The sequence below is a fragment of the Neomonachus schauinslandi genome, chromosome 13, assembly GCF_002201575.2.
Source record: "Neomonachus schauinslandi chromosome 13, ASM220157v2, whole genome shotgun sequence".
In the NCBI taxonomy this organism is placed as follows: Eukaryota; Metazoa; Chordata; class Mammalia; order Carnivora; family Phocidae; genus Neomonachus; species Neomonachus schauinslandi.
This window is the reverse complement of record NC_058415.1, coordinates 10,915,448-10,939,782: the sequence shown is the minus strand read 5'-3', so window position 1 is coordinate 10,939,782 and position 24,335 is coordinate 10,915,448. Positions and strand designations below refer to the sequence as shown.

At 36.4% G+C, this 24,335-nt stretch overlaps 1 protein-coding gene across 11 annotated transcripts in view; it reads right to left on the bottom strand.

Moving 5' to 3' along the window:
* CBWD1 (COBW domain containing 1) overlaps positions 1–24,335 on the bottom strand; it is a 55,078-nt gene that overhangs the window by 17,206 nt on the left and 13,537 nt on the right. For 5 of the 11 annotated variants that reach the window (XM_021694465.1, XM_044920702.1, XM_021694466.2 and 2 more), the window contains 5 exons: positions 11,946–12,005; positions 10,535–10,572; positions 5,465–5,511; positions 3,212–3,298; positions 820–864 (listed from right to left, as the gene is read on the bottom strand). In XM_021694465.1, coding sequence (XP_021550140.1) covers positions 820–864; positions 3,212–3,298; positions 5,465–5,511; positions 10,535–10,572; positions 11,946–12,005 — 277 coding nt within the window. Of the gene's footprint in view, positions 1–819; positions 865–3,211; positions 3,299–5,464; positions 5,512–8,391; positions 8,416–10,534; positions 10,573–11,945; positions 12,006–24,335 lie in introns of those variants that run through there. The other 6 variants (XM_044920704.1, XM_044920705.1, XM_044920708.1 and 3 more) reach the window with 4 other exon arrangements.

The window sequence follows — 24,335 nt, the reverse complement described above, 5'->3', positions numbered from 1 at the left end:
AGTCTGTCAGCACCTCTAACCTCCGCCGCACAGACGAGCCTCTGAGCAAAGCCCGCTGCTGCACTTCCAAGGAAAGAACCTCTGAATTAAGGACTGCGTTGGCACTGGACTGCCAGCCCTGAACCCCACAGCTACTGGCTGCATGTTGCTGAGTCTCTCAGCTGCTGAACCACTCTTGCTAAAAAATGAGCTTAACAACATATCCCTGTAAGAAATTTTCTGAAATCATAATAGCATTCATTGGAAAACAGAATTCAATCCAAAGAAATACAATTCACAGATGTTTCAAGAATACGTCTATTTTATAAAGTACTGCACATCTGTATGAACAGAATAAAAAGACAGAAGAACCTACAGGAAATGGACATAAAGATAAACTTAAAGATAAAGGTTCCTCTCTTTTTACATGACAGATTATTTTTGCAGCTATACAAAAAACTTAGAAGTTTTTAGAAAATATTAGAATGCCATTTAAGTACCTCAAGCTAAGATGATTCCTAATAATATACTCTTAGAGATTTCCATACTAGTTACTTTTCTGAGTGGATGAAAAGTCCTGTGTTTTCTTCCTCATGAAACAAAAGCACAGCTACCCAGTCTTACCATGGCTCTGTAGTCTTGCTACAACAAGAAGCAAACATATTAACCAAATATGCCAACTAATTTATAAAGAACATTCAAAATATTTTGGGGCCCCGTTTTTTAAAAAGGCACATGTATCTTTGTTATAAAAGAATCAAGCATATTTACCAATTAGTTAATAATTATTATTAACTAAAATTATTTACTGTCAATATTAGTAACGGCTTTTAAAAGTACCTTGATCTTTGTGTTTCTAAAATTTTTCCCAGTCCATTTATGGATCTGAAATAAACATAAAAATGAAGAAGAAAGGGTAAAAAAGTAAATGTTAAACTTTTTAAAGATCGTAAAGCATATTATTTCTAAAACAGGAAATAAGCATATACAAGTATATCTGGAGAAAAAAACAGAAAAACAAAACTTACATTTTTTATAGCTTATTATTTTTTTTCTAATCATAAATCAGGTATATTCCACTTAGGTATTAAAACATGACAGGCAAAAATCTACTGCACAACTGACTAACTAGGGGACACTCTGTGCATTATAAAGAAACCCTTCACGTTAGAAAAAATGATTCATAGCCAGTAATTCTAATGTTCTCAAATGAGTAGATAAATCAAGATTTTTACTGATACTCAATTTTCCACAAGCACACACCGTGGAAATGCCTATACACAGGCTAGAAATAAAAACCTAGTTGTGAGTGGCTTTCACCCAGCCTGTGGTCAGTTTCACAGTAACAGTTAAGTCAGGCATCCAGGTTGTTCCACAAAATAACCTCTTCATTCCCTAACTAGAATCTCTACCTACTCTGCCAGTCCTTCCCTTTCTGATATTACTAAGATAACGAAACAGGACTCCCTCGTTACGGCACTAAAAATACTTGTTAAATTCTTTTCAACATACTATACACCTCATCTATTTATCTTTATACCATCAATTCCATTGCCTTCAGTGTTACTTGCTGAATATATGTGCCTTTTGTTCAAGCTTATTCTCGTGGGTAAGGTTTCCCATCCACAATGATTCTAAGGCAAGTCTCTCTACCATTTCACAAAGTTCTTAATCTTTTCTACTTGAATATACTATATAACCTGATGGCCACTTCCTCTCAGATATGTTCACCTTCTTCCAACTCCCCAAATCTAATGCCCAGTCAGTTGCAAGTCTGATGTACAATGGAGGGTCAAAATCCAAAGGGTCTGTAATTTATCAATGCACTGTGTCCAAATTCTTTCCTGGTATTGCTGTACAGAGGAAGCTGGCCAACAAAATTTAGGAGACCAGAGTCAAAAGGGGTAAAAGAAGTAATTTCCATTCACTGCTTTCATCTTTCTAGACTTTTCAAAAATATCAACCATTTTTCTATTTCTTTCCTATTTTTATTCGTTGTAGCTTGAAATTACTATGTAAACCAGGAAAAAAAATTACACTCTAATAATGGTAACAGTAGCTAACAGAGCACATCTGTTTTCTGCACATTATTTTAATGTTAATATCCAACACTGTCTCATGAACACTTAAACCAAACTTAATGAAGTAGGTATTATTTCCTGTTTTAGAGATGAGAATTAAAAAGAACACAGCAAGAAACAGACCAAGGAGTAGAACCCAACCAGATTAACAACCAGATTCTAAAGTCCATCATCTTTAGCACTATGCAGCAATACCTGCACTACATGTGCAGAAAAATATGAATTTTTTTCCTCTTCAATCATTCATCACTGCAGCCAATCTTCTCATGAGCCTTACCTTTATTGATTCAATTTATAACATACTATATGAACTGGTACTGACAGAATCAAAATCTGATGTCAGCAGATTACACCCATTAAAGATGACTAATAATAAAAGCTACTGGATGTCTCTTTGTAGATGGCATTTATTGTCTTAAAAAATAATTCAAAGTGCCTGAACTCTAATCTCATTTGAAAAGTCCAAGTGACTGTGGATCATGTAGCATATATTTGAGTACCATTCATACTAACATACGTATGTTGACCAACCTTGGCCATGGACACTGAAGACATTAAAGCAAGCTGGGAGACAGGCACGTTTAGTTGACAGTCAAGGAAGACAAAGTCAGTGAGGGTTCAGGGAAAGGAGACCACCTGAGACAGGGGAGATTTCACAGAGGAGCGAAGGAGAAAAGGAGGTGACGGGACGACTCTACAGAACGGATAAAATGGCTTAAAAAAAAAAAAAGGAAGCAAATTAAAACAGAGACAATGAAGGAATTCAAGGATTGGCAGAGTAAGAGTGAGAACACGTCAGAGTAAAGAAAGGATATTATGGCAAGACACATCCATGGGAAAGTAAGTCATCCTGAGTAAAGTTAGAGAACTTCCTGTAGGCAAAGAGTCAAAGAGAGACAGGAAAAGGAGGATGGAGTCAGAAGACCCTGAGTATCAGTCTATGAATTCTAACTACATTCTGTAAGAAATGGGGAATGATTTTATATATTTATTTTTACATAAGCGTCAATTAGGCATCAACAATAAATGATTCCAGAATGGTATTGAAGCAGGTCAACCTTGAACCTTAAATTTCTACAGGGTAATACAGGAAAAACCTTTTATATAGTACACTTTGGATTTGTAGGCAGTTAACACTTAAAACTTCATACCTAATGGTTGTTCTTAATTTGCTTAAATCCTCTTCTGAAATCAAGTCAGTTTTATTAATGATGATGATATCTGCCAAAGCAACTTGCCTAAATTAGCAAAGAAAGAACAGATGTCAAAAGAGAAATGTTAAGAAGTTAAAAATAGAAACATCTCCTTCAGATCAAATAGCATTAAGAACTATATAGTACTCTATATGGTAATTAATTTTACTCCTATTTATCATTCTTCAAACAGTAAGAATAAACTGCATCCATCACTATATAAATTCAGATTTCATATGTATTCATTCAAAAAATATTTACTAAGTGCTCTCACTTGCTACTCTGAAACTACAAAGATAAAGCCCCAAAAGTTTATAATCAAGGATCATTTTCAACTCAAAATTTTCTTTGTAAAAAAATGCATAAAATTCAGATATTCAATATGGTAAAAATATGGACAGTCCACTAACTAAAATATTCCATGTTATCACATGGAATTTTTAAAGAAATAAATAAATTAACATTAACACTAAACAGTTTTTTTTAAACCACACTTCAGAAGATACATCAGGATCCTGAACAAATATCTTCTTCATCACTATAAATAGGTTTTTCTCTGTAAAATAGATACACAGACATTCAAGTTAAAGAATGCTATTCTGTCCCACTGACAGAATGCTAGATAACAAAATAGCTTACTATAAATAGAAGTTCTATTTTCTATTAACAGGAGAAGTAGAGCTGAGGATTCTTTAAATTTTCAATTCTTCAGGAAATTTTAATCACTAGGCTATTTATTCCTAATTCCAGTTTTATGCTACCTGAAGATATAGCCAATTATGTCAAAGGACAAAGCCAAATTCTCAAAAATAATTTATTGAAAAAGCAAGTTTCAACAGTATGTACATCATAATCCCATTTCTGTTTAAGTAAGTGTTCTATGAATAAAGATTTAACGTGGATGGGGCATCTGGGTGGCTCAGTTGATTAAGCGACTGCCTTAGGCTCAGGTCATGATCCCAGGATCCTGGGATCGAGCCCCACATCGGGCTTCCTGCTCAGCGGGAAGCCTGCTTCTCCCTCTCCCACTCCCCCTGCTTGTGTTCTCTCTCTCACTGTGTCTCTCTGTGTCAAATAAACAAAATCTTTAAAAAAAAAAAAAAAAAAAGATTTAATGTGGACATCTCAAAATATAAACAGTTACTATCTTTAAATTGGAAGCCTTTTACATTTACCTTTATTTATTTATATTTTTTTTAAGATTTATCTGAGAGAGAGCGAGCGAGTAGGGCAAGGGATAGAGGGACAGGGTGAGAGAGAAGCAGACTCCCTCCTGAATGAGGAGCCTGACACGGGGCTGGATCTCACACCCAGAGAACATGACCTGAGCCGAAATCAAGTCACTTAACCAAACGAGCCACCCAGGTGCCCCATCTTTATTGTGGCTTTTATGACACTTCACTACTTTCTATTTGGCTTATTTACATTTTCTATAAAAAATATATTTTAATAAGGAAAAAAATTATAAAAATGTTTAAGTTCAGTCTAATCTGAATCATACCTATATACCCAATGCAGTGTTCAGGCAGGATTACAGCACCACAGAGCACCATAGTCCAGAATGAGAGGGAGCCAACTGCTTGTTTGCAGTCTATTATTTATGTCTGGATCACACTTGGAAAATCGCAGGGAGACTCTCCCTTAACCCCAGCAGCAGACTTAGCAACTGTGGTATATCCCAAAGCCTTTTTCCCCCATTAGCAAGAATCTGCTTAGGGTAGGCAAACTGATTTAACATTTCTAAGTCTAAAGACAACCCAATTAGGAACATAAAGGTGTTTAAACAAAAAAATGTTCTAAATGCCAATTAAAACTATTTCCGTATTTCTTTTGTTCTGAGTAACAGTGAATACGTGCATCAAATGAATTACTCCTGAAGAAGGCAGTAAGTGAACCAACTCTTTTCTTTATAATCCTCTTGAATCCCAATGAAATCATAAAAGAACAAAAAACCAGTTTTAAATGTTCACTGCTCCCAAGCTCCTCTCAAAGAACTGCTGTGCCCAACACTCATTTTATGCTATATATAAAAGCTTTAAATAAAATTTTAGTTATCAGACCATTATAAGTAGCAATAATTCAATTACAGGGGAAAAAGACAACGAATTTTCCTTGACTATGTTTTTATATTTCTCACTTTGGTTTTGGTTTTCATAATAATTTTCTCTTTCCAATTAGCCAGTAATCAATATATACTTTAAATATAAATACCTAGAAGCTTCATTGATAAGGCCATCCGGTTTTTCTTCTTCTAAATACTAAACAAAAACAAAGTTTGAAAAAAGTTACTGTGGGAAAACACAAACACTAATGTCAACACAAAGAATTTTACTTTGGAGACTCCTTTCTTGCTTCTAATATACATTTCAACAAGTTCTATTACTGAACACACAAATGCAGAACTAATTTTTCTAACTGAAAGCATTTTATTCCCCATTTGTAATTGTTTTCCTATAGTGAATCTATTGGGGGTGTTTGGGGGAGGGGGCAGGACTTAAATACTGTCCCCCTGACATCTCCTTTTCCTTAAAAGGAAAACCCTCCAGATATAAATAATGTCAATAAAAACAAAGGGCATTACAGTTCAAATTATAGGCCTTTTCCTTTTTCACAAAACTGTTTTTGTTCTAAATATTCATTATTACTTACATATAAAAGAGATAACCACCAAAATAGACTTTCTTAAATCTAATACACTTCCATCCATTCCAGTCCCAGACCCCACCTCCCACCCCAGCATCACACACAATATGGACTCAGTGCTGAGCCCTTTCTATTCCCTTAAAACAAGCTGTGGGAAGGCCACAGCCCCAATTCTAGCCTAAAAGCAGTTGACCATTTAGAGAAACCCACACTTGAGTGACCTGGCCCCTCAGTGCAACTGTTTACTTTGCTGACCTCTCCAGAGTCAAGCTAGCTCCAAAAAAATATTGTGACACTGATATTGGGGCCCACAAGGTAGCTGTCATCTCTCTGGAAGCAGTTATTATTTTTCCATAATTCTATTTAAATCCCTAAAGGCATCAATGCCGAAAGGTTTGTCTCTGCAAAACATTCCACCTTCATTACTTTAACCTTTAATAGATGCTCCCTGTCACAAGAAAAAGCTGCCTACTGAGGTTAGAGGCAATTTGATTATATTAATATTCTTTGTATTTGAAATCAAACTTCACAAATTCTTAAATCATTTTACATACATTATCTCATTTAGCCTTCCTAAGAATTAGAGGGAATGGTTATTCTCATTTTATAAAGGAAGAAACTAAATTTAATACTGTCACTGTCACAGGATACTCTTTTATAGGGGTATTTTTCAAAAATTGAAAACGTGCTATAGAAGTAAAATGATCATAATTTTAGTATATGTGCTGCCGAAGCGAGCACAAAATGATCATAATTTTAAAAACTTATGAATGAAAGCTTTTTATGTCACATAGAATCAATCTTCGATACAGATGTTACATAAATATTAACAATCACGCAAGAGTATACTCAGAGAGAGTACCTAAAAATTACATTCAAAATTACTATATTATTATTATTAGTGTATCAAAAACTGTTCCTTGCCAAAAGACAAAGTTTACTATTTTTGCTAATTATTCTTGGCCTGAGGCTACTGCAAATCCTATTATTATGTCCTGTAGAGAACAAGGCTGTTACCATCCTGGAAATAGTACCTGGCACCAGGCTCAAAAAATATTTATTGAATGAATTCTAGTTAACAGCCCTATTTGTTGACAAAGATAAGTAGATGTTGTTATTTGAAATATTCTATACAATGTGCAGCAACAAATCCCCTTCTATTCAGCAGTATACCTATTTAATAAAGATGTATTTTTAGCAAGGTACCTGTTTCTGAAAGATCCTGGAATATTCCAGGATTTGAAAAATTTTTCAAAATACTGTATTGTTGACCTTTTGGAAGCTTTATTTACATATGAATTTGGGGCTATGTGGCTGTGAGTTGGTGGGGTATAAAAAAAGATATGGCAGGAAAATTAGATATTTTATTTTTGAATTTCCATATCTAAATGGAACAGTAGTTTTACAAAGTAACCCATGTTTTTAACACATTTACTTCTCCAGAAGATTAGAAATCTACACTCAAAGCTAACTGGGAAAAACCAACATTTTACTACCTTCAGGCAATCAAGAAGTACCAAATATAAAAACACGTTAAAATCCCCAAAATAAAAATGGGCCAATATGTACAATTCTATTATGGATAAGGCATGTAATAATCACATATAATTATAGAAAAAGAGATAAAAGCCCGGTTCTATGCATTTTTGAAGGCCATATAAACATAAAGAAATAATAAATGCACACTAACATTTATTTTCTCTGGGTATCAGCCCAATATTTATTTTCCTCATGCAACTTCCTTCCTCTCCAAGTCAAACTTTGCAAAAAGACTAAAACCAGTGTCTTTTATTCAAAGGGACATTCTCCAATATTGGTTACTCAGTCGGATAAATTCCATTTATAAAGTTAAAAAAAATGGCAATTTTTATATTCTATGCTCCCTGCACAGGCAAGGAAGGAAAACATCTGCAAATTTTTTTTCAAAAATTTTAGAGTGTGTGTGTGTGTGTGTGTGTGTGTGTGTGTGAGAATGTATACATATGCCCAAAGGATTCCTCATGTCTGCTGAGACACTATGGCTTTTGCTTATATATTAAAAAAGACAAAAATGGTTTTGGTACTAATTAACCCAACACTTCCCAAAAGTCAAGGTTCAACCTCCAACTCAGCACACAGTAAGAAAGAAAGAAACCCTTTGAAATAACACCACTGTAGACCCGACTTCAATAAGGGCTAGCGGGTGTCCTCTTCTGCAGAAACAGAAACAAGCTGGACCAAAAAGAAGAGAGCAAGATAGGGGGAAAACACTGCTGTTGACCAAAATGGAAGAAATCTAGTGTCAAAGATGTCAGACGACATTTAAAAAGAGCAGCAGCTCTCTCCTCTCAACGGACTGGTTATAGATCTGACGCTATTTCAGCTGTTAGAAAACGATTATTGCATAATGTCAGTCTATTTATTTTTCCAGTCTTTTCCAAGCCAAACTGTTTTCTGATTGAATTGTTTCAACAGCTAGTGCAATATAACAGAAGAGCCAAAAAGAAACCTCTCACTTGACCTTTCCTGTGTAACTTCATCCATTGATTCTATTGCATTAAATGCTGTCACGTTTGTAGAACTGAAAAGAACAATGCTGGTAGCCTGGGTGTCAAGTCCTGAGAATAGAGAGCTGTCATTTGAAGTTGTCCAATTCTTTGCCCGTGATTAAAAAATGAATATTTCAGATCAATGGGTGACAATCCCATTAGAGTGATAGCCCATGATATCAATTACCACTTCAGTTTCAATCTGGCTGCCTGGCCACAGGGTACCACTTCTCAGCTTTCCTTGTGATGGGCTGGCTCCTTGAAGCATGACACCCTTAAATTGCTGCCCATTATCCAAGTGTCATTACTTGTACTGCCTCAGAATTCTCTGAATCACAAGCAGCTACTGGGGTCAAGCTTTGCAACCAGAGGAATTGGACAAGTGGGCAAATTCTTTATATAAAGGAAAAGTTATTTATCTGGCATCTGACTTAAAAAATCTAAAGTTTCCATTATCCTGACAGTATGTCAGTTTTGTGGAGGTATATTGATTTAATAATTTAAGAGGTTTTATCAAGGTGGCAGGAGGTTAAACGTTTACTGTGTTTGCATTATTCAGAATGTTGCTTTGTTTATTTGGCCTCAATTTCACTGATAATAGATTCTATTTAACTCCTCTGCAAATCTAAATATACATATAAAATTATTCCTGTAATCATAAATACATAAAGAGTTTAACTCTGGGTATGATATCTTAAGTCTATCAAGAAGACAAATAAAATATCTTAACTGCTATCTCTTCTGTAGGTATCCCAAATTTGGTAATAAATGTATGTAAGAGATGAATTCAGACATGCCTATAATAAACATTCAGAATGAAGAATTTATTTTGCTTCCTCCATAAATATTTTGTTAGAAATATCATGATTTCAGAACAGTCGGAATTTTTCTGAGTAAAATTGTAATATCTGGAATCTTTGATTCTTTTTTTTTTTTTTAAAGATTTTATTTATTTATTTGAGACAGAGAGAATGAGAGAGACAGACAGCACATGAGAGGGGGGAGGGTCAGAGGGAGGAGCAGACTCCCTGCAGAGCAGGGAGCCCGATGCGGGACTCGATCCTGGGACTCCAGGATCATGACCTGAGCCGAAGGCAGTCGCTTAATCAACTGAGCCACCCAGGCGCCCTCTTTCTTTGATTCTTAAGATGACTAATAAATTTGGACTCAAAATCTACAGAGAAATTATTTTCCAAACATCTCAAATTAGGCAGCTCTATTCCTGAGGGAGACAAAGGGCCAGTGAAGGGATAGTGGTAACCACTTAACAAGCATGCTCCACCAACTGAACCAGCAAGGTGCCCCGGAAGTAACACTTTTTCAAATTAACAAATTGAGATATATTGTGGAGTAGAATACAAAATGGACGTGCATTTTTAAATATTAAATTTAAACTTCTAAGAAATGATTACTTAGGGGGCTATCCACATCCCAGAGTGGGACCGGGAGACGGAGGATAATTTCATTCTCTTTTCCCTTTAGTAGTATTTCACTTGGAAAGTGAGAAATATTGTTTTATTTTATGCAACAACAGGTTTTTAAAAATCTTACTAAGTGCATTTTATGAATTGAAGTCCATTTAAATGCATTTGAAGAACTTGGTAGTTATGAAAACATTCACAGGAGGATACCATTTAAAGGAGAGTTTCTCCTCACTACACTTATGTATAAACCCTGATTTCTCAAAATAAGGTAAAGCGATTATTTTTTAACACAATTATTTCCAGTTTGTGTCTGGTAGCAGTTTAACAAGAGAAAAAGGTTCTCATATGCTTTCTCAAGCTCAATTTCTTCTATCAAATAGAAAAACTCATCAACAGTGGGGTTGAGTCCCAGTAAGGAGTTACACATACCCAAACTTTATCCTGTAGTATCATCATTACAAAATATTACACTTCTAACTATCATATCAAGACAGAGTAACAGAAAATACTTAATTTTAAAACACAATAATTAAAAGACACACAAATTTCATCTATTGTTCACAATAGTTTAAAAAAAAAAACTTGTTAAAATATTCAAACAAAACTGCAGAAAAAAAATATAATCAATCCCCATAAACCCAGCTTTTAACAAATAATTAGCAACTCACAGCAATCTTTCAACTTACTTTTAGTCCATATTTTGAATCCACAACAGTTATGATACCTACAAAGGAATATATCTTTTAATCACCTCTATGCTTGAGAATGAAAATCACAACTAACCTATTTCAGTTCACAAATGTTACTCAATAACATTGCCAAAGCTGCAATTTAATTCAATTCCACGAACAAGCAGACACATTTTAAATGTGTACTGAGTGCCTTAGCACCATTTTAAGGCATTAGGGAGGTTATAAAATAATTTTTTAAATTAAATAAACAAAGAAGTAAATAAGAAAATAAGATTTTTCTGGTCTTTAAAAAGCTTTAAATCCAAAATATGATGAGACAAATTCCATAATATAAACTGGAATGTGATAAATTACACAAGACAGGTTATTTCCAGTTTATATATTCACATTATCAAAATCAAGACTTTTCTTAACATTTAAATTACTGCTTAACAAATCTGAGATGCCTTAAGATATCTTATTCCTAATAATTTGCACCAAATCTAACTCACACAAGTATTTTCCGTAACATGTACCTAAGTTTCCAAATGGTCAGTTAGTCAATCTCTGAATTTATATGCCAAATAATTTTTTCAAATGATAACAGCAGAATGAGTCTGATGATACCTAGGGAATTCAACCAGCTCCATGCTACATATACTAGAGCCAAATGACTGGGCACAGTCTTAAGTTTCACTCTTGAGTCTGTGGAAGACCTGGTTTAAAGAAAGGTAAAGGGTGGGAGGGGCATAGTTACTTCATTCATAAAGTTTCTATATGTCTTAAATGAAGTCTATGAATACAATTGCCCAAAAGTGTTACGGCAAAAAAAGTAAGGGGTGGAGGCTTTGCTTAATTCTTATCTTCAAGGGAAAATGAAAGCAGAAATATGATCCTCATACTGTATATTTTATTTTAATTTTATTTTTATTTTTTTTAAGATTTTATTTATTTATTTGACGGAGAGATAGAGAGCACAAGTAGGCAGAAAGGGAGGCAGAGGGAGAGGGAGAAGCAGGCCCCCCCGTGGAGCAGGGAGCCCGATGCAGGACTCGATCCCCGGACCCCGGGATCACGACCCGAGCCGAAGGCAGCTGATTAACCAACTGAGCCACCCAGGCGCCCCTCATACTGTATATTTTAAATAAAATAAAAAACTCTCTAACATACTAAGTACATAAATCAAACAGAGGATGTAAGAAACTGACATAACATTTTAAAAGGAAAACCTTAGTGGAAGTACTAAATTGGGAGCTGACATTAAGACCCGACATCTAGTTCTACCACTCTCTGGGGCTTTGGAATCTTACTTCATCATCAAACTAAACAAGTTTAAAAAGATTAAAATTATAATGTGAGCGGGAAAAAAAAATCTTAACCATAACATTTTACTTGAAAACAAAAGAATATTTGCTTTTTAACTTACCATCAAGATAAATATCAACCCCTAATTCAGCATCAACCCAAAACATAGAAGCTACAGCACCTGAAAAATATGTACAATATTGATCAAATAAAAATATTTATTCAAACTGAGAAACACTATTCTACCCAGGCAGTTTTAATGTGTCCTAAAAGAATTAGCAGGCGAACACATACACAAATTATGTATGGCTTTCCAAACTTCTTTATGGGAATTACAATGACAGAATCTTTTACTATTTATACTCATTTCTTCCCCTCTCCCTTTTCTGTCCCCCCCACAAAAAAAAGAAAGAAAGAAAAAGAAAAACAGATCAGCTCTTATCACATACAAACCCAACACCAAGCTTCTATCAATGCCATAGTAATCTGCCGATAGATACTACCAAATAATTTGGGCACTATGGATATGTGCACACGGGACTTATTTTTATGTTTTCTCTTCCAAATTTAATAATCATGCAGTTAACAAATAATGAATTCCCTCTCTAAAGGGAAGCAAAACACAATATAGATAATTCGGAAGCCACTTGACTGAAAAAGAGAAAAACTTGTAAGTTTTATAGAAGGAAAAGAACAGAAGGCAAAATTATACACTCTATAAGAGCATTACTAGTAAAACCTTATACTATTTGTTTAATACGGATATAAAATTTGGATCTGAGGAAAAAGAACTTCTAAGTAAGAAATTAAAACTTGTTTTTGACAGACACTGGTTCAGTAGCAAAGCACACGCCCTGATCAGTCTGCTATTACACAAGAAAAAGAAAACTGGCCGTAAAAGAAGTATTTGATTTTTCAAAGCATCACAGGTCCAGTTAGTGACAGGGCTGTCCAAAAGAATGAGTACTGGGGAAAAACAAGGATAACTGAACTCATCCCCGTGTCTGAAGCTGTCCACTTACACTGAGGAGATGTGGCCCCCCAAGCATCACTGTGTCAACAGCGAAATACCTGTCAGCTGTCTACAGTGATTACTCATGCAAGATATAGCAAGGGCCACAAGATCTAATGGTTTCCTGATACCTATTGATTTTTTTCCCCAAAACTTAATAGTTTTCCAATTTGACTGAAATAGGATTTGTGAGTAACAGGGGCGAATCAATGCCTGTTCTTTTCAAGGAAATTACTTTACCATGACAATTATTTAGCTTAGAACTGGAGAGTGTCAGTCTCCTAAACGGTAAACAACTGAATTGCCAATAAGAATTTTCTTCACTTACTTGGCTAAACCATGATTTTAATTAATGAGGGAGAAAAAAGTAAATCTACTGTGAGTATCATTACCCCTAACAATAAGTCATTTAAAAAAGTCTTAATTTTTTTTTTATTTTTTTTATTCTTATGTTAATCCCCATACATTACATCATTAGTTTTAGATGAAGTGCTCCATGATTCATTGTTTGTGCATAACACCCAGTGCTCCATGCAGAATGTGCCCTCCTCAATACCCACCACCAGGCTAACCCATCCTCCCATCCCCCTCCCCTCTAGAACCCTGTTTGTTTTTCAGAGTCCATCATCTCTCATGGTTCGTCTACCCCTCCGATTTCCCCCGCTTCATTCTTCCCCTCCCGCTACCTTCTTCTTCTTCTTCTTTTTTTTTTTTCTTAACATATATTGCATTATTTGTTTCAGAGGTACAGATCTGAGATTCAACAGTCTTGCACAATTCACAGCGCTTACCAGAGCACATACCCTCCCCAGTGTCTATCACCCAGTCACCCCATCCTTCCCACCCCACCCCCCACTCCAGCAACCCTCAGTTTGTTTCCTGCAATTAAGAATTCCTCATATCAGTGAGATCATATGATACATGTCTTTCTCTGTTTGACTTATTTCACTCAACATAATACCCTCCAGTTCCATCCACGTCGTTGCAAATGGCAAGATCTCATTCCTTTTGATGGCTGCATAATATTCCATGGTATATATATACACCATCTTCTTTATCCATTCATCTGTCGATGGACATCTTGGCTCTTTCCACAGTTTGGCTATTGTGGACATTGCTGCTATAAACATCGGGGTGCACGTACCCCTTCGGATCCCTACTTTTGTATCTTTGGGGTAAATACCCAGTAGTGCAATTGCTGGATCATAGGGTAGCTCTATTTTCAACTTTTTGAGGAACCTCCATACAGTTTTCCAGAGTGGCTGCACCAGCTTGCATTCCCACCAACAGTGTAGGAGGGTTCCCCTTTCTCCGCATCCCCGCCAACATCTGTCATTTCCTGACATGTTAATTTTAGCCATTCTGACTGGTGTGAGGTGGTATCTCATTGAGGTTTTGATTTGGATTTCCCTGATGCCGAGCGATATTGAGCACTTTTTCATATGTCTGTTGGCCATTTGGATGTCTTCTTTGGAAAAACGTCTGTTCATGTCTTCTGCCCATTTCTTGATTGGATTCTTTGTTCTTTGGGTGTTGAGTTTGATGAGTTCTTTATAGATTTTGGACACTAGCCCTTTATCTGATATGTCATTTGCAAATATCTTCTCCCATTCTGTCGGTTGTCTTTTGGTTTTGTTGACTGTTTCCTTTGCTTTGCAAAAGCTTTTTTTTTTTTTATTTAAAGGATTTTTTTTTTAAACATTTTATTTATTTATTTGAGAGAGAGAGAATGAGAGACAGAGAGCATGAGAGGGAGGATGGTCAGAGGGAGAAGCAGACTCCCTGCCGAGCAGGGAGCCCGATGCGGGACTCGATCCCAGGACTCCAGGATCATGACCTGAGCCGAAGGCAGTCACTTAACCAACTGAGCCACCCAGGCGCCCCTGCAAAAGCTTTTTATCTTGATGAAGTCCCAATAGTTCATTTTTGCCCTTGCCTCCCTTGCCTTTGGCGATGTTTCTAGGAAGAAGTTGCTTCGGCTGAGGTCAAAGAGGTTGCTGCCTGTGTTCTCCTTTAGGATTTTGATGGACTCCTGTCTCACATTGAGGTCTTTCAACCATTTGGAGTCTATTTTTGTGTGTGGTGTAAGGAAATGGTCCAGTTTCATTCTTCTGCATGTGGCTATCCAATTTTCCCAACACCATTTGTTGAAGAGACTGTCTTTGTTCCATTGGACATTCTTTCCTGCTTTGTCAAAGATGAGTTGACCATAGAGTTGAGGGTCCATTTCTGGGCTCTCTATTCTGTTCCATTGATCTATGTGTCTGTTTTTGTGCCAGTACCATGCTGTCTTAATGATGACAGCTTTGTAATAGAGCTGGAAGTCCGGAATTGTGATGCCGCCGGCTTTGCTTTTCTTTTTCAACATTTCTCTGGCTATGCGGGGTCTTTTCTGGTTCCATACAAATTTTAGGATGATTTGTTCCATTTCTTTGAAAAAAGTGGATGGTGGGGATTGCATTGAATGTGTAGATTGCTCTAGGTAGCATTGACATCTTCACAATATTTGTTCTTCCAATCCATGAGCATGGAACGTTTTTCCATTTCTTTGTGTCTTCCTCAATTTCTTTCATGAGTATTTTATAGTTTTCTGAGTACAGATCCTTTGCCTCTTTGGTTAGATTTATTCCTAGGTATCTTATGGTTTTGGGTGCAATTGTAAATGGGATCGACTCCTTAATTTCTCTTTCTTCTGTCTTGTTGTTGGTGTATAGGAATGCCACTGACTTCTGTGCATTGATTTTATATCCTGCCACTTTACTGAATTCCTATATGAGTTCTAACAGTTTTGGGGTGGAGTCTTTTGGGTTTTCCACATAAAGTATCATATCATCTGCAAAGAGTGAGAGTTTGACTTCTTCTTTGCCAAAAAAAGTCTTAATTTTTTTCACTCAGTAAAAATCCACATTGTTCATAAACCTTTTAATTCATGGATTACTATTCAGATAGCTTATAAGTCCTATACAGTTAACATTCACGTAGTATTAAGTTGAATTGCAAGAGTATATTAGAGCTTTTTTTTTCTAAATCTGATGTGTATCTTTGGTAATACTTACCAGGCTACCTAAGAAAACTATTTAAAATTTAGATGCAGGTGTTTAGCAAGAGGAGTAAGATGAGAGAGTAAGTTAATCAATAGTTCCAAACCCAGGGTGATTTTTCTCCCCAGGGAATATTTGGCAAAGTCTAAAGATATTTTTAATTGTCTCAACTAGGGGAATGCTACTGGCATTTAGTGGGTAGAAGACAGGGATGCTGTTAAACATCCCACAAGGCAAAAAACAATAAAACAGGGCGCCTGGGTGGCTCAGATGGTTAAGCGTCTGCCTTCGGCTCAGGTCGTGATCCCAGGGTCCTGGGATCAAGTCCCACATGGGGCTCCCTGCTCCTTGGGAGCCTGCTTCTCCCTCTGCCTCTCTCTCTCTCTCTCTCTCTCTCTCTGTCTCTCATGAATAAATAAATAAAATCTTAAAAAAAATAAAAAAAAACAAAAACATCCCACAATTCACAAGACAATCCCCTACAAAAAAGAACTATCCAACCCAAAATATCAGTTGTGCCAAGGTTAAGAAACCCTGACCTAAATTACAGAACCTCCCTTATTCAAAACCAATTACAACAAACATTTAAATAAAATTTTAAAAGCCAAGTTTTATTAGCAACAACCCAATATACAACCTCCTGCAACAAATTTTGAAGAGTGATACTCTAAATAAGAAACAGAAAGTCCTATGTGACTTCTGATAATTCTTATTTCTACCCTAATAAGTAGTTGTGGGGAAAAAGTTTACAAAATCCAAATACTTATCAGAAACAGCTTTCAAAATGGCAAGAAGGGGAACTAAGCAAAGAATAAATAATACAGGGAAAAGTCAACCAAGGGTAAAAGTTTCTAACCATTTCCACATTTTTGGAGGAGGGGGTCACTTTCTAGGGCTCAGAGCAAAATGAACTAAAAGGTCTGAAGCTCAAGGATGTACCTGCACAAGGTATTAATATATTTTCATGAGTAGTTGGAGGAAATTCAGGAGGGGAACACTGGGTACTTGAAGAGAACAGAACTTAAAAGTCATATTGCCCATCTGGCTCTCTCAGTCACCCCTTTTCCTTTGCTTCCCCTTCCCTGCTCTCAGCAAGACCCAGCATTCAAATTGAGGTCCAGGAGAAAAACAAGTTTAGGTTAAGATAGATAAGATATTAAAAATAATCCATCAACACCATATGTAGGTAGACTGATGTTCTCTACATCAATCACCAACATGCTGAAAAAACAATGCACATGTTTTATCAAAGAAATGGAACATATCCTAAAATTTGTATGGAACCGGAAAAGACCCTGAATAGCCAGAGGAATGTTGAAAAAGAAAAGCAAAGCTGGCGGCATCACAATTCCAGACTTCAAGTTCTATTACAAAGCTGTAATCATCAAAATAGTATGGTACTGGCACAAAAAAGACACAAAGATCAATGGAACAGAATAGAGAGCCCAGAAATGGACCCTCAACTCTATGGTCAACTAATCTTTGACAAAGCAGGAAAGAATGTCCAGTGGAAAGACAGTCTCTTCAACAAATGGTGTTGGGAAAATTGGACAGCCACATACAGAAGAATGAAACTGGACCATTTCCTTACACAGCACACAAAAATAGAATCAAAATGGATCAAAGACCTAAAAGTGAGACAGGAATCCATCAAAATCCTTGAGAACACAGGCAGCAACCTCTTCGACCTCAGCTGCAGCAACTCCTTCCTAGAAACATCGCCAAAGGCAAGAGAAGCAAGGGCAAAAATGAACTATTGGGACTTCATCAAAATAAAAAGCTTTTGCACAGCAAAGGAAACAGACAAAACCAAAAGATAACCGACAGAATGGGAGAAGATATTTGCAAATATCTTATCAGATAAAGGGCTAGTATCCAAAATCTATAAAGAACTTATCAAACTTGGGGCACCTGGGTGGCTCAGTCGTTAAGTGTCTGCCTTCGGCTCAGGTCATGATCCCAGGGTCCTGGGATCGAGCCCCACATCGGGCTCCCTGCTCAGCGGGAAGCCTGCTTCTCCCTCTCCCACTCCCCCTACTTGTGTTCCCTCTCTCGCTGTCTCTCTCTCTCTGTGGAAAAATAAATAAAATCTCTTAAAAAAAAAAAAACCTCAATGAGATACCACCTCACACCAGTCAGAATGGCTAAAATTAACAAGTCAGGAAACGACAGATGTTGGCAAGGATGCAGAGATAAGGGAACCCTCCTACGCTGTTGGTGGGAATGCAAGCTGGTGCAGCCACTTTGGAAAACAGTATGGAGGTTCCTCAAAAGTTGAAAATAGAGCTACCCTACGACCCAGCAATTGCACTACTGGGTATTTACCCCAAAGACACAAATGTAGTGATCCGAAGGGGCACATGCACCCCAATGTTTATAGCAGCAATATCCACAATGGCCAAACTATGAAAGAGCCTAGATGTCCATCAACAGATGAATGGATAAAGAAGATGTGGTGTGTGTGTGTGCGTGTGTGTATGTATATACATACATATATATATATATGTATGTATATACATACACAATGGAATATTATGCAGCCATCAAAAAATGAAATCTTGCCATTTGCAATGACATGCATAGAACTAGAGGATATTATGCCAAGTGAAATAAGTCAATCAGAGAAAGACAATTATCATATGATCTCACAGATATGAGGAATTTGAGAAATAAGACGGAGGATCATAGGGGAAGGGAAGGAAAAATGAAACAAGATGAAACCAGAGAGGGAGACACACTGTAAGAGACTCAATCTCAGGAAACAAACTGAGGGTTGCAGGAGTGGAGTGGGGTGGAAGGGATGGGGTGGCTGGGTGATGGACACTGGGGAGGGTATGTGCTATGGTAGCGCTGTGAATTGTGTAAGACTGATGAATCACACACCTGTACCCCTGAAACAAATAATACATTTTACATTAAATGAATAAATAAATAGGAAAAAAAAACAATGCACATATATCACAGCTTAGAAGAAACAAAAAAGAAGATAAAGGCAAGGAAACAAACTGAAGAAATGAATAAGGCATATAAATGGCAAAGAACCCATTTTGGAAGGAAACATAACCCAAGAAGCCAATGAAAATTCTCAAAGGCCTATTCATGATAAGGAACTTAAAAACAACAAAATCAATTAAAAACAAACTCTAAAAGGCAAGATAAAGCAGAATAATATGAAATGGAAGTTTGTGCTAAAGAAATAAACATACAACCAATAAACATATCATTACTTAACGAATTCTTTTAAAACATCATGGAACAGAACAGATACTGTTGGAAACAGAATTACTGACAGAAAGGAACACGTAAGATGACTGAAGTAAATGCAGAAGCAAAAGACAAAACAATTAGAAGATAAAACATATGGAGAACATAAGAAAATTCAATATAAGGAAAATTGGTGTCATCAAGTGGAGGACCCAATAATTGGACAAAAAAATCTTCATGGTAATAAGGTAAATGCTCCTAAATGAAGAAATAAACCTACAGATTACAGATTATACTGTAATCCAAGGAAAAAGGATTATGAATGACATGTAGACGTACCCTGGTTACATTACTGACCTTCAAAAATAAAGGAGAAAATTGTCAGGCAGTTTGGATGAGAAAGCAAGTCACTTTCAAGGAGGCAGAAAAAAATTAGACTTTTCTACACTAACATTCATTGCCCCAATATAATAAAATAATGACCACAAAGTTCTAATGAAAGTGTTCCTGAGGATATTACCTCCTGCCAAGTTGTTTTTCAACAATGAAAACACCAGGTGGACAGACTCAAAACATTAAAGGAAACAACAGCATTCAAACTCAAAAAATATATCGCTCACAAATCTTGATGATAAAAAAAAGGAAATCCCGGCAATCAAAAAATACTAAGAGATCAAGAAGCAATATTTGTTAAGTTCTGAGGGAAGGAAATCGTGATCTGGAAATTTTATACCCAGTAAAATAATCCTTCAGGTATAAAAACAAAAGACAAGCACTCTCAAGCAAGTATGTAAGAACTTAAGGAAGGAGGGGCGCCTGGGTGGTTCAGGCAGTTGAGCGTCTGACTCTTGGGTTTCAGCTCAGGTCATGATCTCAGGGTCATGAGATTGAGCCCTGCATGGGGCTCTGCGATCAGCACGGAGTCCTCTTGGGACTTTTCTTTCCCTCTCCCTTAGCCCCTGCTCCCGACTCTCTCTCTCACTCAAAAAAAAAAAAAAATAAAAAAAAAAAAAAAAAAAAAAAAAAAACGCAAAGGAACACAGCATCTATAGCTTGAAAGGATTACCTGACCATGAAATTCAGTCAATAAAGAGATTCATCAACTCAGGAATGGAGAAGCCACAGTACTGAGGTAATGAGGACTAAAATTGTTTAAGATAGAACCAAACAAGTATGAGAGAATGTAGATGTTAGGAATCTTAACACAGCACAGGATAAATCAATCAAAACCAGGAGATGGGACTAAGTAGAAGTGTTCATTTCCTACTCCTTTATGTCCGGGAGTCAAGAAATAACTCTGAACTGATACATATAGTTCAAAAACTAACTCGTCCCATTTGTTTATGTTCTTTATAACCTTTTTTCCCCCCTGAACTCATATCCCTTCCAGTGAAAAGGCATTTTTCTGATATTCAGGATTCCTTCATTTCTTTCAAGTTCTATTTCAATTACATATTTTTTTTGCTTCTGCCCACCTTTGAGGAATTTATTAATTAATTTTAATGATATCAATAGTTGATTTGTGGAGTATCTAATATGTGTTGGCTTACATATATATGTGTGGTTTACATATAAAATATACAAATTTTAATTGAGGTAAAATGGTATGTGACCTTATATTAGTTTCAGGTGTATGGCATAATGATTCAGTATTTGTATACATTACAAAGAGATCACCACAGTAAATTTAGTTACCATCCAACACCATACAAGTGACCCCCTTCATTCATTTCAACCCTTTAACCCCTTTCCCCCGATAACCATCAATCTGTTCCCCGTATCTGAGTTTTGTTTTGTTTCTTAGGTTTCACAGATCAATGAAATCTAACTTATTTCCCAGAGCATAATACCCTCAAGGCCCATCCCCACTGTTGCAAAAGGCAGGTCTATTGTATATATATAGCATATCATCTTTATCCATTTATCCATCGACAGACGCTTGGCTGAAGGAATCCTAGCTTGGCTACTGTAAATAATGCTGCAATGAACATAGGGGTGCACATATCTTTTCAAATTAGTGTTTTCATTTTCTTCAGAAAAATACCCAAAAGTTAAATAGCTGATCACATGAAAGCTCTATTTTTAATGTTTTGAGGAGCCACCATACTGCTTTCCACAGTGGCTGCACCAATTTGCATTCCCACCACCAGTGTATGAGGGTTCCCTTTTCTCCGCATCCTTGCCAACACTTATTTCTTGTCAATTTGACTCTAATAGGTGTGAGGTGGTATCACGTTGTGGTTTTGATTTGCATTTCCCTGATAATTAGTGAAGTTGAGCATCTTTTCATGTGCCTGTGGGCCACCTGTATATGTTCTTTGGAAACATGTCTATTTAAGATCCTCTGCTCTCTTTTCAAATTGTTTTTTTGCACCTGAGTTCTTTACACATTTTGGATATTAACCCCTTATCAGACACCTGATTTGCAAATATTTTCTCCCAGTCAGTAGATTGCCTTTTCATTTTATTGATTGCTTCCTTTGCTGTGCAGATGCCTTTTAGTTTGATATAGTCCCACTTGCTGATTTTAGCTTTTGTTGCCTTTGCTTTTGGAGTCAGATCCAAAAATTCAACCAAGACTGATGTCAAGGAGCAAACTACCTGTTTTCTTCTAGGCATTTTATAGTTCCAGGTTTTACATTCAAATCTTTCATCCATTATGAGCTAACTTTTGTAAATTGTGTAACATAGTAGCCTAGTTTCATTCTTTTCATGTAGCTGGTCCAGTTTTCCCATCACCATTTATTTGAAGGGACCATCTTTTCTTCATTGTATATTCTTGCCTCCTTTGCCATAGATTAACTGGCTAGAAAAGCATGGGTTTATGTCTGGGTTCTCTATTCTGTTTCATTGATTTCTGTCTTTTTTATGCCAATACCATATTGTTTTAATACTATAGCTTCGTAGTACAGTTTGAAGTCTGGGACAGTGACATCTCCCATTTGCTCTTCTTTCTCAAGACTGCTTTGGCTATGGGGGGCCTGAGTGGCTCAGGCAGTTAAGCATCTGCCTTTGGCTCAGGCTTTAGTTTTTTATTTATTTATCCCAGGGTCCAGGGATTGAGCCCCACATCGGGCTCTCTGCTCAGCAGGGAGCCTGCTTCTCCCTCCCCATCTGCCTGCTGCCCCCCCCCCCCCCCGCCGCCCTTGCTTGTGCTCTTGTCAAATAAATAAAATCTTAAAATTAAAAAAAAAAAGACTGCTTTGGCTATTCAGGGTCTTCTGTGATTCCACATAAACCTTAGAATTAATTATTTGTTCTGGGGCGCCTGGCTGCCTCAGTCAGTCAAGCATGTGACTCTTGAACTCAGGGTTGTGCATTCAAGCCCCATGTTGGGTGTAGAGATTACTTAAAAAAAAATTGTTTGTCCCAGTTTTGTGAAAAATGGCATTAAAATTCTGATAGAGGGGCACTTGGGTGGCTCAGTCAGTTGAGCGTCTGCCTTCCCTTTGGGTCATGATCCCAGGGTCCTGGGATTGAGCCCCGTGTCAGGCTCCCTGCTCAGCGGGGAGTCTGCTTCTCCCACTCCCTCTGCTGCTCCCCCTACTTGTGCGCATGCTCGCTCTGTCAAATAAATAAATCTTTAAAAAAATTTTTAAAAATAAAAATAAATAAAATTCTGAGTTTGCAATGAATATGTATATTGCTTTGGGTAGTATGGACATTTTAACAGTATTAGTTCTTCCAAACATGAGCATGGAATAACTTTCCATTTAGTTCTGACTTAATTTCTTTCATCAATGTCCTAGTTTTCAATCTACAGGTCTTTCACCTCCTTGGTTAGATTGATTCCTAGGCATTTTATTCATTTTGATGCAAATTGTTTTGTTAGGCTTTTTGCAAGGATTGTTTCCTTAATTCCTCTGACAGTTCATTATTTGTGTCTAGAAACACAACAGGTAAGTGTACACCGATTTTGTATACAGCAACATGACTGAGTTCATTTACTGTTTTTTGGTGGAGTCTTTAGGGTTTTCTACATATAGTATCATGTCATCTGGAAATAGTGATAGATTGATTTCTTCCTTTCCAATTTGGATGCTTTTAGCTCTTTTTCTTGTGTTATTGCTGTGGGTAAGACTTCCTTGGATAAAACAGGCAAGAGTGGGCATCCTTATTTTGTTCCTGATCTTAGAGGAAAAGCTTTCAGCTTTACACCATTGAGTATGAGTTTGTCATGTATGGCCTTTATTATACTTAAGTATTCCCTCTATACCCACTTTAAGAGTTTTTATCATAAATGGACACTGGAATTTATCAAAGGCTTTTTCTCCATTTATTGAGGTGATCACATGACTGCTACCCTTCATTTTGTTATGTGGTGTATCACACTGATTTGCAGATGTTAAACCACCCTTGCATTCCTGGAATAAATTCCATTGATCATGGTGTATGATCCTTTTAATATTGTCAAATTCAGTTTGCTAATATTTTGTTGAGGAATTTTACATCTATGTTCATCAGGGATATAAGCCTGTTAATTTTCTTTTTTTTTTGGTGGTGTCCTTCTCTGGTTTTGGTATCAGGGTAATGTTGGTCTTATAAAATGAGTTTGGAAGCTTTTCCACCTCTTTTAATATTTTGGAAGAGTTTGAGAAGAATAGATATTACATCTTTTTTCTATGTTTGGTAGAATTCCCCATGAAGGCACCTAATCCTGGACTTGTTTGCTGGGTGGTTTTTTATTACAGATTCAATCTCCTTACTAATAATGCATCTATTCAGGTTTTCTATTTCTTCACGGAAGACTGGAAGTCTTGAGAGATTGTATGTTACTAGGAATTAACCCATTTCATTCATAGTAGTCTCTTTTGATCCTTGATTTCTGTGGTATGTTAACTTCTCTTTCATTTCTGATTTTCTTTTTCAAATAACCAGCTCTTACTTTCATTGATCTTTTCTACTGTTTTTTTTTTTTTAGTTTTTTATTTATTTCTACTCTGAATCTTTATTATTTCTTTCCTTCTACTAACTATGGGATTTATCTGTTCTTTTTTTAGTTCCTTTAGTTTCTAGTTCCTTTCTCTAGTTCCTCTAGAGCTATCTTTTTATGAACCTTGCTCTTAGAACTGCTTTTGCTGCATCCTCTAGATTTTGGACTGTTCTATTTCCATTTTCATTTGTGTCAAGGTATTTTTTATTTCTCCTCTGATTTCTTCATTGACCCATTGATTATAACAGTTGCATGTTATTTAATTTCCACATATTTATGATTTGTCCAGTTTTCTTTCTGTAATTGACTTTGTTTTATACC